Source organism: Pelecanus crispus, chromosome 2 (genome assembly GCF_030463565.1).
Source record: "Pelecanus crispus isolate bPelCri1 chromosome 2, bPelCri1.pri, whole genome shotgun sequence".
Taxonomy (NCBI): domain Eukaryota; kingdom Metazoa; phylum Chordata; class Aves; order Pelecaniformes; family Pelecanidae; genus Pelecanus; species Pelecanus crispus.
Genome location: NC_134644.1, coordinates 128,025,920 through 128,043,851, shown reverse-complemented (window position 1 = coordinate 128,043,851; position 17,932 = coordinate 128,025,920). Strand labels below are relative to the sequence as shown.

The 17,932-nt window shown below is 38.0% G+C and overlaps 1 protein-coding gene across 1 annotated transcript in view; it reads left to right on the top strand.

Moving 5' to 3' along the window:
• The window catches only part of LOC104033202 (ethanolaminephosphotransferase 1), a 52,842-nt gene that overhangs the window by 4,969 nt on the left and 29,941 nt on the right, over positions 1–17,932 (top strand). Inside the window, exons 2-4 of the mRNA XM_075705532.1 lie at positions 9,006–9,074; positions 15,178–15,286; positions 17,365–17,439. Coding sequence (XP_075561647.1) covers positions 9,006–9,074; positions 15,178–15,286; positions 17,365–17,439 — 253 coding nt within the window. The remainder of the gene's footprint in view (positions 1–9,005; positions 9,075–15,177; positions 15,287–17,364; positions 17,440–17,932) is intronic.

The window sequence follows — 17,932 nt, the reverse complement described above, 5'->3', positions numbered from 1 at the left end:
ATTTTGGATAATGTGTTGTATTTTGATCTGCTGACATGGTCGTTTATCAGAAGCAATTGGAAGCGATGTTACCTCATGGTAACTTGATCTGCTTCCTGAATGTCTCCTGAACATGATCCTGCATTAGGTGAACGTGCGGGACTAGAAGACCTCTCAAATTACATCCCAGCTCTCATCTTGGTAGGTTAGAGAAACAAGATCAGACATATGATGGCTTCCCATTTCAAGGCTTGATTGTTTCTCTCATACTGACTCACACCACAAGAGCAAAGTGTGTTGAGTATAACCTAGAGAATTACCTTCTGGAAGTTCAGGATCGGTCCAGTGTGGAAAAAGAGAAGACTGGATTTCTGTGAAGTTTTTATGCATTTCCAAGGCTACCTGTGTAACTATGAGATCTAGAAACAGAATGGGTTCTGTTCACATTGATTGAACAGGAGTTTTGCTACCGACTCCGGTAGCACAAGGATTTTACATGATTTTGAAAATTTAGGACAGGAGACTTTAATTTGTGTATTTATCTGGAACTTCTTAGGAGACAGTTAATACTGTTTGTGGTTGTGCACGGACAATTTGATACCTGTTGAGTACAGTGTTTACGATACAGTGTTTTTGCAGATGGTATTTTTTATGGGGTTTTTCCTAAATTTTAATTCCAAATATTATTTAAAACCAGTTGTAATCAGTTTTATCTGCTGTAGTTAGTTTTTGCAAACCACTTCAGTTTAATAAAGCCCTTGAATATTTGAGGCAGTGAAAACTAACATTTTTCTACCTTCTGTAAAACCAGTGAGTCAACACTGTTCTACAAATGAAATCTTGCAGTCTTCTTCATATTACTTTGATGGATTGGAAGACTGGGGGTGTAATTAAAAATTGTTGAATAATATGTGAAATAAATCGTTTATTACCCTTACATTTTCTGTCACAGTATTCATGTGTAGAAGAGTCGTGGGCCAACTGAATCACATAATTCTGAAAGACCGTCTTCGTGTGCACACCATTTCTTATTCCTCATTCTGTCGTAATGGTAGCTGACATAATGTAGCATTTCAAGAGTTTTGTAATCATTATTTTCCTTCTACATATCATATGCTAATGCTAATGAGCCAACAACATAATGAAATCGCATCACAGAGATGCTGCATTTGATATTACTTGCCGCAGGACTTTCTTCCCAATGATGGTGTAATTGTACATGGTTTTGACTGCCACATTATGCCCATGAATTTACAAAGGTTCATTAGATCACTTTTGGGACAAATACACTGGATGTTAAGAGTTGTATGCCTTGTTGAGTCTCATAAAAGTGCAAATATCAACCACATAATTTCATTTTATTGCTTTATCAAGAGATGTTAGTGTTCTGAAATGCTTATTGGATTTTTATGTGTGGGATTGGCATATATACACATTTATGTACTCATACGTATTTATTTTTTATTCATCTGTGTTTTAATAGAAGACTAATTGTAAAGATGTGTCTGTGATTTGGATGTGGATTATTTGTTATAAATCTAAGGGAACCGTTCTTATAAGGGTTGTTTTGTAAAGGGAGGAATTGGGTTTGTGCATCTTTCTGTGAAATATCTCCTCTATGCATCAGGATACGAGATCACGCAACTGTTTAGCACATGTGGTACAGAACCCCTGTTTAACATCTCTCATGAAAACTGCAACCCACTTTTAATCTGTCTGCCCTTTTGGGCCTAGAGCAGTTTCTTTGGGTTCCCCAGAGATTTAGGTACACGCTCTGGTGGAGCTCCAGCTGTGTGGGAATTCAGTGTTTGATCTTTAAAGGGCTGCTGGCACCTCTAAAAACACACGTTTGTACATGCACACAAAGAGATGTGGCATAGAATCTTACTGTCTTTTCCTTTACCAACTGTAGAATACAAATCTACACAAAAAATACATAGAAATCAACTTCCTTGCCATGCTAGAGCATCTTTGAATAGGGATGGTTAAGGATCTTTTTGTGCAGTTCCTTGAGAGTGTGGAGGTCTTGCTTCTTAGCAGGATTTGTACTTTTGCCGATCCAGGCCAGCCTCTAGCTTTGTCCCTTTACAGCAACTAATGTGCATCAGCCTTCTGTTATCTCTTGCTCAATATTTAATTGTGTTTCTGTGTTCTTTTCCATCATTTTGGTTTCACTGTTAAGTGTTTGGAGGCATCCCATTAAACAGAGCCTTTTCCTGAAGACAAGTTAATCAGCAGCTTTAATATAATTACTGCTGATTGAAGAATGGTTGCTGACTTCCAATGTTATCTCCTTTCCACCTCTCCTTGGTCTGGGTGCTTACAGTCCTGTCAGTAGAGAATCAGATCTCTCTAGTCTCACGTAGTGAGCAAGAACCTAACTCTTGGGGCCAGCACGTTATGACTTCTTGCCCTGAAATGTGCTTCTCTCTCAATTGTAGTGTGTCTCTGATGTCTCTCATAGATCCCACATTTCAAGCATAGCTACTCTGCAGATCTGCGATCCATCAGCCCCTTACTCCTGGCAAATGGGATTGTGGCAGGCAGGAAGGTGAACACAAGCCCTCAGTGTGCCATGGCAGCAAAGAAGGTCAACAGCATCCTGGGTTGTATTAGCAGTAGCACAGCCCATTAAGTAAGGGGGAAGTAATTTTCCTCCTTTATTAGGCCACATCTAGAATCCTGTGTCCAGTTTTGGGTCCCCAATACAAGACAGACGTCAACAAACTGGAGCAAGTTCAGCAGAGGCCACCAGAGTAGTTGGGGCTGGAGCACTTGGCCTGTGAGGAGGGTCTGGGGCTTGTCTGGCCTGGAGATAAGACATCTTCAGGGGCACCTAGCAGCAGCCCCCCAGTACCTGTGGGGAAGTCCTTGAGGAGATGAAGCCAGCCTCTTTATAACGGTGCATGGTGGGAAGACAACAGACAACAGGCACAAGCTGAGACAAGACATCTTCATGCTGGATATAAGGAGAAAATTTTCCTCAAGAACACAGTGAGGCAGTGGCACAGGCTGCCCAGGGAGGTTGTGCAGTCCCCATCCTTGGAGCTTTTCAAGACCCATCTGGATAAAGTACCAAGCACCTGGTTTGAGCTCCTGGCTGAGCGTCTTTGAGAAGGAGGTAGGACTAGAGACCTGCTGAGGTCCATTCTGACCTGAATTATCTTGTGATCCTAACCCATGATTCTGTGATCTTGAGGCGACAACGCTGCTCTGCAGGCAAGGGGATGTGCCACTAGCAGGCATGAATCCCTAAGAGCAACCTATCTCCCACAACTCCACGTGCCCCATGACCTCATGGGCATGGATTCATACCTACCTCCATTAAGTGACAGGATGTGGTGTGTGGCCCAGTGCATCAGGAGGTCTGAATGACAAGTATACATTTACAAAGAAGCATCCCCAGGGCAGCAGTTTACATAATAACAACTTCCTGATGACTTAGTAATACCAACCAGAAATGTTGAGTTGCCCAAACCATCACACTGGGTTTTGAGTATTTTACTAAGAATAGTTTAAGAAGGAAGGAAAAATTAACCCTATTTCCTAGCTGTAGGTATGCACAAGCTAATGGAACCGAAGGGTGCAAAGTCAGGGGGGATAGAACCACTCAGGAGCCCAACTCAGGCAGCCTCTTCCCTCACAATGCAGCTACATCCAGCCCGAGTACAGACAGTGCAACTGTCAGGTAATAAGAGTCCACAACCTCAGACCCCCAAAGAGACAAGCATTTGTGTCATGCCCACCACCACCTACTCTTTTCCAGGCTAAATTACAAACCCTGTTCTTTAGTTTCTACTCATACATTATATGCTTCAGCCCTAGATGTCTTAGGGGCTTATAACTCCTGGATTTAGGTATTGATGACTTAATTAAAAAAAAAAAAAAAAAAAAGGATGGCAGAAAAAGGCAGGGTAGTCCAAAGTATTTAAGCAATAGGAGATACTAAATCCAAGCCATTATTTATGAATAATTAACTAAATGATGATATAACATAAAGTAATTTTATTATTAGAGATTGCAGGACTGTGTTTTGGAATGCATCAGCACTTTTGAACTGCTGACCATTTGGAATTCATTTGGCATCCACAATGTTGTATAATTCTGTCGTTGTTTTATAGTGTACTTCTTTCCTTTTGTGAAGCTTTTGTTAAAACCCAAGACTGTGTCCCATAACATCTACAAACCTGTAAACATGTATATAAAGTAGAATTAAAACCCACGTGTTTAATGTGTTCTAGAAATCTGAAAGGTGGATGGAAAATTGTTACAAAATATGTCAGTATTTCAGTTTTCTTTAATTTTTGTGTGGTTCCAGAAGTGTAAGAGACCACAGAAGGAAAGTTCATGTTGCATGCTGAAAGTTCAACTTGCCCAGAAGGGAGAGTTCCCACTGATCTCTCTTAAATAGCGACTGATTCATGCCCTGGATTGGGAGAATCATCTTGCAGCCTTCAAAACCACAAAAAACTCGTCTAATGCAAAAGAGACTATTCCTCACCCAATACATCCTCATTCCTCCTTATCCCCTTTCGTGTCAGTGGCAAAACACAGGTATTGTGAAATTGCATAGTCAGAGAGGAGATGTGATAAAAGAAGCAGTAGGAAGGTATTGGTACCTGTCAGGGTGCCATGATGGCTGGGGGCGGCGGGGGTGCCGGGGCGGCAGGACAGGGCCCGGCAGCCCGTCCTGTCCCACTTGCAGAGGCTCAGCCGAAAGCTCCCAGGGACCAGGGCTAGGACCTGGCTGCTGCCCTCAGCACCTGGGAGCCTCTGCCCATGGGCACCCAGGGAAGGGGCCACCCGCACTGTGCTGGCCCTGGGAGGGGTAGCTGGGTCATACATGGTAGACAGTAAAACCTCATCACCTGCTTAAATCTTTTTTTATTTTATTTCAAAGATAAGCTGTGGAACACCAATTTTTTAAAGCTTTTCCATCAGCAAATCCCTCAAAATTTTCCATCTGAGACATAGGTCCCTGCATGTAAGTATGGGCCAAATGATGACAAACTTGCATTATTTATGCATGCTGGAGAAGTGGTCGGTCCAGGTGGCATTGTGGAAATAAATCATTGTGCAAATATTGTGGAAAACCACTCTGTGGGGTTATTATTTTCAATAGCTCACTTGTTTGAAGACAATAATTTTGCCTATTTTGAATTTGATGGATTGATTCTTAGCTGGTTTAGGCTGTCTTCTACTATCTTCATGAAAAGTTAATTTAGGAGGAGGAGAAAATTATTTTTTCCCCCCATCCCCTTTTCATTAATTTTGAACCGATATAAATGACTACAGGTTCCAAGCTCATTTAAAATTTTGAGAACACCTTAAAAGTTTGATAGCACTTCGAACCAGTTTTAGAGTGAGGGAACAAGATAATTTACATGTAATAAGGTGTGGGGGGAACTTACCACATTTCAGCTGCTCTCATTTTGGTGTTCCCCCCTCAGAAAACATGAAATACCTTATCCTTTTACATTTAGGCAGAAGTTAACTCAATTCATCAAATACTCATCATGAGGTAATGACATGCATAGCTACATCTGCTGTGGTGCATCAAGAGGCAAACACTTGGTTATCTTGTAGTAACTTCTCACCCGTTTCCATCATTTGCTCTTTTGCCAAGTATTGTTCACTAATAGAGATTTTTTTCGCATGGGTAACACAAATACAGTGAACACTTGACTTAAGGAGGTTCCCCAGGCCTGCAGAACCATTGAGTTGTCAGAACGTCGGCACATACCTACAGCCAGGGCTCTTCCATACCTGTGCCTGACCTGGCTGAGTTTGCTTGCAGGAAAAGGGCAGTTACCAAAATATTTATGTTCTTCACCTAAGCCTTTACATCATCATTAGGCGGTTCTCATCTTTTCCTTGTGGGAACAGCTAGTGTATTCTTCCATAACAGGCATCTAACTTCACATGAAATATTAGAGGGATCACAGAACCATATATTCAATATACTGCAACCTAAACTGTGATTACTGTCTGATATATAGCTGGTTTAAACAGTAATTTGTCTGGGAAAGAAGCTTTTCATCCTGTACATTTTTAGCAACTTCTTTATTTCCTTTTGTAAAACTGAACTCAAGCATAAAGTTGAGCTAATATGGGCAGATTTTATTTGAATAAACTGGTATTGCTTATACTTAAATTATGTATATAAATATGACATTTCTAACAATATTGCAGCTGTATCCTTTGCTATATACTCTTAGGGTGAATCACAGCCCACCTGTGCTTCAGTCTTCCAGCATATACAATGGAGATAATAAATCCTGTGCTGATTCATGAAGTTAAAGAAAAATTAAAATTTGCTGATTTCTGGGCAGAAATGTGAAATGTTGCAAATTTGTTGCTATTGATAGGAAATTAAAACCTGTGGAGTCATTTTGCTGCCAAAAATTCAAATGTAAGCAATTCATAACAGTTTTACTCTGTATATCCAAATGGATATGACTGTATGGTACAGTTCGGTGCTACCTGGAATAAGGTAATTTAAGTCCAGAAAAGGAATAGTCTGTTAGCATAAGGACCAGCTTGAGTTAAAATAACTATCTCCCAGCAGTTAATGCAACAATGTTTCTTGCAACTTGCTTTCTCTCCTGACTCTGAATTTTGTGTGGCCGTGCTTTATGCTTAAGGTCACATGTTTTGACGTTTGCGCATTCTCATCCAGGTATGTCTGAATTCATTGAATTTGCTAGTCAGCAAATTATCTCGTACCTCACATAGTCTTTGAATACCAGTTGAGGTAAGGAAATGGGCAATAGCTACAGGGAAACTTTGGGCAGATTCCTGATTACCTGGAACCTCAATAGTGCTAATGGATACTTTGAATTTTCTTCATTTGCAGAGGATTTCCATAGTTCTCATGTGAATTAAGTACTAGCTGACTGTTCTGTTGGCATAGGTAATTGTATGGCTTGGTATTATTGTTATTTTTGGCATAAGTATAAGCAAAGCCCACGGACAGTTCAGACTGGGTTAATTCGCATGCAAGCTGGACCATCAAAAGATCAATCAGTTGTAATAATCAGTGTTTGAAAGATACAATATGAAATACAGCATCTGGAGCTGCAAATACCTACAAAATAGTGAAAACTTTAGTTTTACCTGCAAATTCATTTTTTTCTGAGGTAATGTATTTAAGAATTGTAATATATATTCTGGCAGAAGAGCTGTTGATGACAGAATTGTCTCATGTTTTACATAATATGGGTGGCAGAAGCAGAGAAAAATGATACACTTCAGTGACACTTCCAATATTTTTAGAAAAAAAGTCGGTGATGTACACTTCACTAAACTGTACATTTTATTCCCTGTAGAAGGTTAGTCTGCCCAGTCTGACCAGTAGCTGATAGGTGATTTCTTGGGTGTTTGCCAATATGTATTCACAACATGTAGCTTTGTTATAGTGATTTTAGAAGTATACTACATTTATTATCTGTGATTAAAACTTAACCACAAATTACCAAATAAGTAAGCAAATGCTTTGTTTTGTCCAGAAAATAATGAAAACCTGTCCTTTGTATGCAGATAGAAAAAGGAAATGCGTGGAAGAGTTCTTAAGCACTCTGTAGCCTGATATCCTCAGAAAGATTAGATGAAAAGTGATAGACTGCATTCAAAACCTGAGGCATGCTGCATTAATTTTTTTGTCCCCCTTGCGCTTATCCACCCAAAGCTCTTAGCTGAGATGTGTGCAGGTTAACTGTGTGTGTGTAAAAGCTTGGTGAATGGGGATACTGAAACTGAGATTAATCTTGCCAGACTTCAGTCACTTCAAAGGTGCCTCAGTTTAAGTGTCTAGGCTCCTTTGGTAATTAATGACTTGAAACAGGTACTTCCAGAGTGCAACCTCATCCAAAGGGTAGTTGGCTAAGAGAGGTTGATAAATTAACTACAGAGAGAACAATGAGCTGTTAGCTGAAGTTAGGTGAACTGAAAGCCTCTCGGTCATCAGCTCTTCTCCATGCGAACAGCTTCGGCAAATTGTGGTCCAACACATCTCTCTTTTATTCCCGTTGTCCGCACATGATGTTTGGACAATGCTGTATACAGATGTATCTGAATCTTTATGTGAGTCATATGCATCGTGCTAACAACATAAGCCATATATGCACTTTCAAAGTCCAAGAATTTCTGAAAGAATTACGTGTACCACCCCAATGATGAGTAACTTCTTCCACAGTGGGCCCGCCAGAGCTCAAGAACGTAGTTGTGAGTGGTATTTTCAGTTAAGATCATTCTTCTGCAGATTGTTCTGAGTCTGTGTTCCACAGTCTCAAGGCAGGGTAAAACTTGATTCTGTCCTCTGAGGAGAAAGTAGACAACAGGAGTTTGGGGTGGGCTTGGATTTCTGAAATACTTTATTTGTAAAAGGTAGAGATATGCACTTATTGGAATTTATAAAACACGTATCATATTTTTACAAGTCTGTCCAATAGGTAAATTTTATTGTGGTAATGAACTGTGCTATTTTAGAGCTTATTTTTATAACAACATCACCTTACATTAATTGGCATAGTGCAAATGCAACTGTTTTACTATGTCAAAAGCTGTGTATCTCTGTGAGATAATATTCCACTTATGACCATATTCCATATGCACTATGTATTCTACATACTAGCAGTGAACTGCTGCTCAGACTATGCATAGTAATAGTAGTAGTAATAGGTAGTGCAAATAAAGATATCATATCCAAAATATGGTAGAAATGCAGAGTCTTAGAGGATAACTTGTAAAATTAATAAGAATTTAAAAGTAAAATCTGACTACAGAACTGTTTGCTATTTCACCAGCCTAAACCTTTGTGTTAGTATGTAGAGTTGCTAACAAGGTAATTGTAAACCAGGCCAGTGCTTTTAAATTAAATTAAAACCGTATGAATGGTCACCAAAATAAAATAAATTTACACCAGTCACACTCAGAGTGATTGTTCTTAGATGCTGAAGGATTTACAGTGATGGAAAAATATGCATTGTTCAGTGCTTTGTTTAACATGTTTGGTTTTTTCCTCACAGTACAGTGCTGTGGATACAAATCCTTTATCTGTGTATATCATGCAGCCCATCTGGAATGAAATTATTAAGGTAAGAATTTTATTCAATAGAAATATCACATGATAATGTAATAATTTGTTTTAAATACAGCATGTATTTTCATTTAAAAATACGTATTGATTAATAAAGCTGAAATTAAGACATCTGTATAAAAGAAAACAAATGTTACAGGATGTATAGCTATATTTAAGATGAATATGTTTGGATTTTGAGGTGTTTATCTTTAGAAAAACAAGTTGGTTTTTTTTTCTGATCGCTATACAAAAGGCATTGGTTTCTTTTTTACATCTTTCATTATTACATTTTTCATTAAACAGTTTTGCAGACATTAAAGTGTTTACTTAGTACAAATTATTTGTGTGCAGCATATGCCACATAACAACAGCATGGCTTTATCTCTGTGCTGTGCACATGATTTTATGCAAGGGCTGTCTCATTTTCTCCCAAGGGTACTTGCTCAAGGGAGCTAGGCATTTCTCTAAGAAGCTGAAAATGAGAGCGGTTACCATGATCACCATAATGATTGGAAGATGGCATCTCTTGAATGCATTATGATCTGCAGTTTTTAAAAAGAAAACTGCTCGCAATTAGTTTTGCTGTTGTTGGCAAAAAAAAGGCTGTATCTCAAATAAATATGAACTTTATTGATCTCCAAGGAAGCAATGACTTCTGCGCCTGCCTCGTTAGAGGAAATCTTTAGATTGGAGCAGACTTGAAAACAAACCTTTTTACAAAAAAGGATGTATGTGGCCAGAGTGCTGTTGGATCTGCCATCTTTGGATTCTATAATTCAGGTATTGCTTGCGCTTGATATAGGAGGAAAATCATAACCCCTTGTTCATAACCTCAGTGTAATTTCATGAAAGTGTTTTTATATTACCTAACTTAGGAATTAAAAAACAACCTGAAGATGGTATGAGAGAAAAGCAATTCAAAGATGTGAAACTGAATTAAATAATTCAGTGCAGAGACTGTTTTCATTCCCATCATAATATTGATGAAAACAATGAGGCAGAAAAGCCTCCCAGGACTTTGGAGTCCAGCATGGGAGATGAGCAGAGGCTTTACTGTGCACTTGCTCTTTCGTTTAGGAGTTCCTGGGTATTCATCTGCTATCAAATTGAAGGGAGAATATTCTCGGCGAAAAACTTCCTTTGGAGATAAGTTCTTCTAATGGTTGCGGGGTTTTCCCAGAAGAAAAACAACATTCTTGACTGTCCCCGTGTAGCATAGGGTGATAGAACCTATGAAAAATGTGACCTCTCTAGATTTTTTTAAACCTCCTTAAATCTTAGGTGAGCATGATTTTGTTCACTTCTTGCTGGAGGAGAACCCAAACCAGAGCACAGGACTGAAAACCTATTTCAAAAGCTGGGAGATCCGAGTACAGAAACAAAGACAGGAGCGGGCGCTGTCTGTACTTTGGCATTTGCTTTGGTTTGAACCCTGAATATACAGCAATAAATGTTCTGCTTTGCCTTCTGGTGCAAGAGCATTACAGGATAATTCTCAGTGATGTATCACAAGAATTTAAAGGGGAATTATATTGCTCTCAGCTTTTGTAGAAGTAGTCATTCTAACATTAGAAGATACTGCCAGGTAAAATCAGAGACCTGCAGAGGAGCTAGGAATGCACAGCTGCAGAGGGGAAAGCAGTATGTAATGGAGATTACACTAGGGTCCTCTTGGTTGCTGCTAGAGATAAAAATGAGAACTGAGGGAGCACCAAACTTATTGGCCAAAATTTAACTCTTTGTAAAATATTAGTAGGAATGGAAGTTGCTAGAATGGTTTTGGTCCTGGCTAGATACGGAAACCAGGTGTGGCAGTGACTGTTGCCCCAAACTCTGTCCAAGAAAAGTCTGCTCATCTGTTCACCAAAAAATACTTTTTTTCTCTTGAAGTGTAAGTAAAACAGTGGTATCATAATAAATGTGATCAAATCTTATTTTTAGAAGGAGAAGCTTTGAATGAATTTATCATCACTGATTTTTTTGTAGCTTGCACCTGTTGTAAGGGCTAATAACTGGGCTAAGAACATGCTCTAGACTATAATATTCTGTGATCTAGAATATAATAGTGAATTTACATTTTACAGTGTATCATCTTATTTCTATTTAAATAGAACAGTACATTGCAATAGGGAGATATAGTAAAGCTGGGATAATTTTTTAAGAAGAAGAAGAAGAAACATTGCATCTAATGTGTTAATTCAAAATTCGGCAGTACAAATGTGCTTCTTGATGACTGGGAGAAGTAAGTTCTCTCAGTTCAGACATCCTAATACATCCATTTGCAGATATGAATCAACTATCTTTTAGTTTCTAATCTGGTGAAAATAAACATTCCACAGGGACTATTTTTACCAGATTCTAGAGGAGTTAAAAGAACCAACCTAAAATTCATAGAGCCAAGAAAAAAAAAAAAAAAATCTATGAGAACTGAGTCTTGGGATTTGGGTCTGGCCTTTCATGTGTCAATTTAGTCCTAATTGCAACACAAGTTTCTCTGTATTCTGTAACAGAATTCATTGTAAGATGTGTTTCCTATGTTATGAGGCATTACCATTTGTTGTAAGATGTATTTCCTATGTTATAAGAAATTAAGAAGAGTCTGATGTTAGAGAAGATGTGTGAATTCATGAGCTGGGATGTTGGCGTACATAAGAACTGAAAACATGTTGTCACAACCCAGCTCATTTACCTGTTGTGGGAATGCTAGGAAAGCAAAGAATTCGTGCATTTAAGTTAGAAATTCACCTGGAAATCCTGAGCATTACCTTTCTCTCTTTCCTGTCCAAGGACATCTTTCTTATATACTGTATCGTGCCTGTGTCAGTCTGAGTGTGGTTTTTGGATGTATGTGCTTCGGAAACATGTTGAATCTGGTGCCAAAGAAGAACGTGAAGGGTAGTGTTTCATGCCTGGATTCTGTAATGGGCTTGAAGTACTCTGAGATACTCTGTGGCAGCTTTTCCACGTTGTGTGAAACTATAGTAACACCTATATGAAAGTAGAGTAACAATTAACTTTCTCTACATGTTATTTAAAATTATTCTGATTATGCAACTACAGGTATTTCTTCTGTAAATAATTCAATGCTCTGTCCTTTTGCCTTTAAGATTTGTATTTTATAATAAAGCACATTCATGAGCTCTCTGACAGATAATGGATAGTATTAGTTAGCTACTACAGGAACTGAATATTCCTCCTCTATTTGTATTAACGTGAAATTGAATTTGTGCAGGACAATGAGAGGAAAAGGAGGAAATCCCACTGGGATACACAGGTGTATGCCAGCTTCACTGAAGTCAATTAACCCCCCCTCTGTTGCCTTTATGAACTTTGATTTTATCACTAGAATTGGACATGACTAGAACTTTAGTGGTCTCAGGTGACTTAATTAAGGAATATTGCAAGTTTGAACAGAGCTTTGTATAAATACGTGTATTTTACCGTTTATTATCCAAATAGTTGATATATTAAAACATTTGCTGTTTGTATTAAGGTTTTTAGCGTGAATGGCTGTAGACCCATTAAAATGGAAATCAGTTAGTATTTTGTGGAACTAGAAGTTTCTTGAAAGGTTCAAGCATACAATGGTTTTGCCAGAGAGCAGATGTGACTCTCCCCAGTGGCACCTCCAGTTGTATTAATCATGTAGCACATTGATGTATTAGACTTCTACTGTTTGTTAATTCGATAATAAAGCTTGCAACGTATCCTTCTATAGGATACTAGTAAATTCAGGCTCTAAGAAGTTAATCTTTAACACCCCGTAGTTTTTGAGTTGTGAAATAGGGTGATCGTAGTGTAATGTCAACCAAAAGAATAAGGGGCATCAAATAAAACAAAAGGGATTTTGCAGCTGGAATACTTTCCAAATACCTAGACAGGTTAGGTTCCATAAGGATCAAAAGAGTATGTTCAGGGGTTTAACTGCAGGAGAGGCTTTTTTCCTGAGGATAGATCTCCTGTAACTGTTTTTCATGGTGTGTCTCCTAGCCAAAGGGATTGCAAGCATTAAAGCAACATGCTTTAATGGTTTCCTCCTTAAAATAGATGGTGTTAACAAAAAAGTGGTTAAAATAACATCTTCATGTTTGCACTGTGTAAGCACAAATTGTTTCCTGTAATAACTTAATAATGACATTGGGACTATTTAGACTGATGAACCTAATTAGAAAGCAGACATTTATGGCACCCCACTTTATTTAATAGTCAACAATTATTACGAATCATACAGGAGAAATCAGTAATTTTAAAACAACATGTTGGATGGCACCTGTATATCCATATAAACAGTTCAGCCACAGGTTTTCTTAATGCACTCTTTTGATCTATGGTTTAGATTAAAAGAGACCAGTCTAGAATTCCTTCAGCATCTGCCCTTCTTATTTCACAGAAGGTCGTAGACATCAGACAAACTTGACAGCAGGCGATTCATACCAAGCCTCCATCTTCCAAGGTTTCTGCATTTCCAGGTAGCAAAATTAGGTGACGTGCCACTGTCCCTGCATGCTGAGCGTGCAGTCAATGTAAGAAGAGGGGACCATGCAGCGAGGGGTTGCTCCTCAGCTGTTCTCCTAAAGGAGCTTCAGGGAACATTTGCTGTCACTTGTTCTTAGGGATTTAGAATTGGACTTTTGAAGACTTAGAATGATAGATAAGTTAAATTTTTTTATTGTAGTTGTATGCATTCCATGATGTATTTTAAAGACTGTAAGAGCTGACATACAGTATTTTAAACTTAGTGATAAAATCCTGGTCATAAGGAAAGCAACTATCAGATTTAATATTTTTCCCAATGTTATTAAAGAAAACACCTAAGAAATATAACTGAAAAATATTTGTGAGTTTTAACCTGATTTTTGAAGTTTACACTGTACATTATCAGTTGCACAGTTTCTCCTGAATATTATTAAACATTCTATAGTAGGAAAAGAGGATCTAATCCGGATAATTAATCAGTCCAAGCATTCAAATACTATATGCAAATTTTTCATGTAGTAATAGGGTAAAGGAAATGTAAAGATGTGTATAAATTATTATGCATTAATCTATCTGTCCATCTACCTACTTCAAAGAAATTAACAAAACATTTGATTTAAAAACTATTATTAGTATCTGAAATTATTTGACTTCTTTTTCTTTAATATTGTTTTGTAATATTTTGTGATGTTGAAGTACTTTATATACGTTTTCAGTCCTTAGGCACTCCAAAGTATTTGATTATAAGACTCCAATATTTTTATATTTTGAATATATTAATACTGTGTTTGAGTGACGGTAGTGGTTGATACTTAGTATTTCTATAAAACATATTCTGTCTAAAAATCACATAGAAAGCTGTGTATGCTATTTCAGAAAATATTTTGGAGAAACTGTGTTACTTGGAAAGAGTGTTACCAGAAAGGATCCTTGTTGCAGTGTAAGGAATACCTCAAAGCCACAGGGGATGAATAACTGAGAATGGTTAATGGGACAAAGAATTAGAGGCTTAGGTGAAGACAGAGAGTCCTTTTCAGCACTCTACAAAGTCAAATGAATTAATGGAGTGTTCATAATTTATGGCTAAAGACGGAGACCCTGCGGAAACTTACTGTCTAGAGAAGTAGGGAGCTGCTTGTAACAGGGAGTTCTTGTGGATCTAAAAGGGTAATGCACTCAGTGTCTGATTTTGTTGATGCTTTGAGTTGGAAATTATTAACATATTTTAGAAGAGGAAATTTCCTTGTTATAGTGTGGGAATAGGATGCTTAAAAAAACCTGCCACGTGGATGCTGAATTACCACACTGGGGTGCTGCAGTCTTCTTTCAGTTGTGATATGCACAATTGCGGGAAGGTTTCCTTGGTGGCTGGGAAAATAAGGATTGTGTATAACGTAGGAACTACGACATTTTTAAATGACATTTTTACTGCAGTCACAAAGATCAGGCAAAAGAATTAGATTTGAAAATAAATTTGAAAATAAAAACTATTTTAATTTGAAAATGGGAAAATATACACAAATCTGAACATTGCTGATGTCATATACAGCCTTCTCCTTTCCTGATAAAAAATATTTAATTAAAATAGGACTTACAATTGAAAATACAATTTTTCTAACTTTTTTTTCTTTCTTTTTTAACAGCTAGTGCCTTTGTGGATTGCTCCCAACTTGTTAACATTCTCTGGATTTGTCATGATTTTAGTTAATTATTTTCTAATATCTTTTTATGACTGGGACTACACTGCCTCAGGTAAATATCCTCATGCTGTAATTTTTCAGAATTAGTGAGCTGCTTATGTCATACTTCTGAATGATACAGGGAGGTATCAGATACTTGAATCGTCCACTCATTCCCTTAATGAGGCTTCATGTGCATATAGGAGGATCTGACTTCACACATGGCATTATAAATTTAGATCATTTTGTTGAAAAAAACTTATTTAATTTCATCCCTAAATAAGGGTTTCAGCATGTGCTGCTTGAAGTCTGTGATAATATCCCATTTTATTTAAAGTGTATGTCGCAATTTAAATACACGGCCAAAACCCACCCTAATGTTCTTCATAGAATTTTCATTGGTTTCACATTTCCTAATACCTAAATCCATGCCTGAATGAGTTAATTTCCCTTTCATTACTCCACCCCCCATTCAAGACTGCTTCTAGACAAAGAAAAATAGTTTCTAAACAAATGTCTCTTGAAACTAGGACTTTCAAAGTCCAAGTCCATATTTGCTCCTCATGGCAAACCAAGTCAGAAGTTTTTTGGAGCTGATTGCTCCTGAGCGTAGGGCCTGTTCAGTTCTGGGCTTCTCAGACCAGGCTACAGGAAGTAGTAAGCATCTCCCAGGTCATCAATATGTAAAAATCTTTGGTTTTCTTTAAACTAGGCAATTTGGTGAAGACTTAACACTTTTATTTCCTGAAACAATTATGTTTGGGTTTTTCTTATGCTTTTAATTTCTTATGCCTGTGGTTATGTTCAGGAGGTACCCTTAGGCATGGGCTGTTTGTACATTTATCACAACAGTTCTAGAGGCAGGGATACCTGTTAGCAGTTTTGGTTCAAAAATAATCCTGTATGAGCATTAAGTTTTGAGGACCAGCATGTTATGTAGTTATCTGGCGTCACTTTAAAGACTTGGTTTTTTTATCAGTGCAGCTGATATTTACTAAGAGCATCCAGCACAAATCTTTTAATGTGATAATTTTATCTTGACACATTCCCAGTAGATACACATTGAACTTGAAGACATTTGAAATGGTGATTAAGTGTGTTGGAGTCGAGATTTCTATGTGCAAGCCTATTCTTGATTTCACACGAGAACAGTGCCCATCATTTCTCAATTGATTGAAAACGTTCATACAACCTCATGAGCCTTTTGAGTATCATATATCAATCCCATACCTAGGATCAGAAATAAAAGACTTAATTTCCTGGACAGCTGGTTTTCATTCTACAGTTTGAAAAATTGCAGCTAGGAGTCAGGAATTGTCATCTTTCCTTTCAGAGTGGCAAGATGAAGCACTGAGAGAAAGGTGGTGAGGGCACTGCTTTAGGTACTGGCATCTCCCTGTTCAGCAAGGACACACCTCTGTGCAAGTGTTCCTGGTGTTCAGTGCCAAATGCCAGAAACCTGAGAGGGCTTTGCGTATACAGTTGTTGCTAGTGCTGGTAGAGTCCTTATTGGATTATGTTTAAGTTAAATAGAACGCTCTTTGGAAAAAGGATTGATTTCTTTAAAAGAGCAACAATAACCTTGGGTTATTGCCATCAGCAGAGCAGTAACAGAACCCTGCGTTCTGCCCAAGCCAGCTTTCTTTTCAAGATTCATTTCCTTTTTTCAAGGAAAAAAAGGGTGCTAATATCTGTCCTAGCCCAAGGACAAAAATATCCTGTTCAGATCTGTATGGTAAAAGTGCTATGCAAAACCCACGGTGGTGCTAATAAGAATGATCATGCTTGAAAACTACATTTTTTTGTATTTAGGTATTACATAAACATTAACTAATTTGTTGATGGGTAATCTTCCCATGACCTGTGAAAATTTTTGCCTGGTTGCTATCATTATTTTGTACAATACTAGAGTCATTTTGAGACCAAAAAACTCTCCCTTCTCTTCTCTCCTTTATGGTACAAACACATTCAAGCCTGCTCATTGCTTCTTTGATAGAGCTCAGTGATGACACAAGGTCAAAAACAAATCCTTCAATCTAATTAATGTAGTGGGCTGATCAGTGGCAGCTTGTTCATATGTATATGCATATCTCGGTGGACTTCTTTGATGTTAACCACTGTTACACTGACTCACTACCCAATTTATTTCAGGTACCAGTCCTGGACTTGTTCCCACCTGGGTGTGGCTGTTCAGTGCTTTTACCACCTTTTGCGCTTATGCTTTAGGTAAAGTACAATGAAATACTTTACACATCTGACATCTTCATATAGTTTTATCTGCTAGTTCATTAGTGCTCAGCACTATCAAAATGAAGAGGATAGTGGATACATTATTGCTCTCTCTCCAAAAGAGTTCTCTGAGATGGAAAAAAAACCCAAACCAACAACAAACAACAGCCATAAGGCTAAAAAAACCCCAAACAAACAATTTTTAATGATACATTAGAGGTCCTATGACTGTTGCTCTTACCTCTTTTGAAAGTTCGAATTGTTTTAGAGAAACGATGGAAATCATCACATAGCAGCAGTCATTGCTGTTGGGTTTCATAAAAATCTTTGTCCCCCGACAATGACATTCTGAGAAGCTCCCTGACACTTGCACTAGCCGAGGGTGCTTTCAAGGATGGGGAAAATGAAGGGCAAAGCATAGAAAAAGGAAAATAATGTAGCATTGTGTTTTAACCTGCTAGGTATTTCAGTGCTCATGGCATGTGTCAGG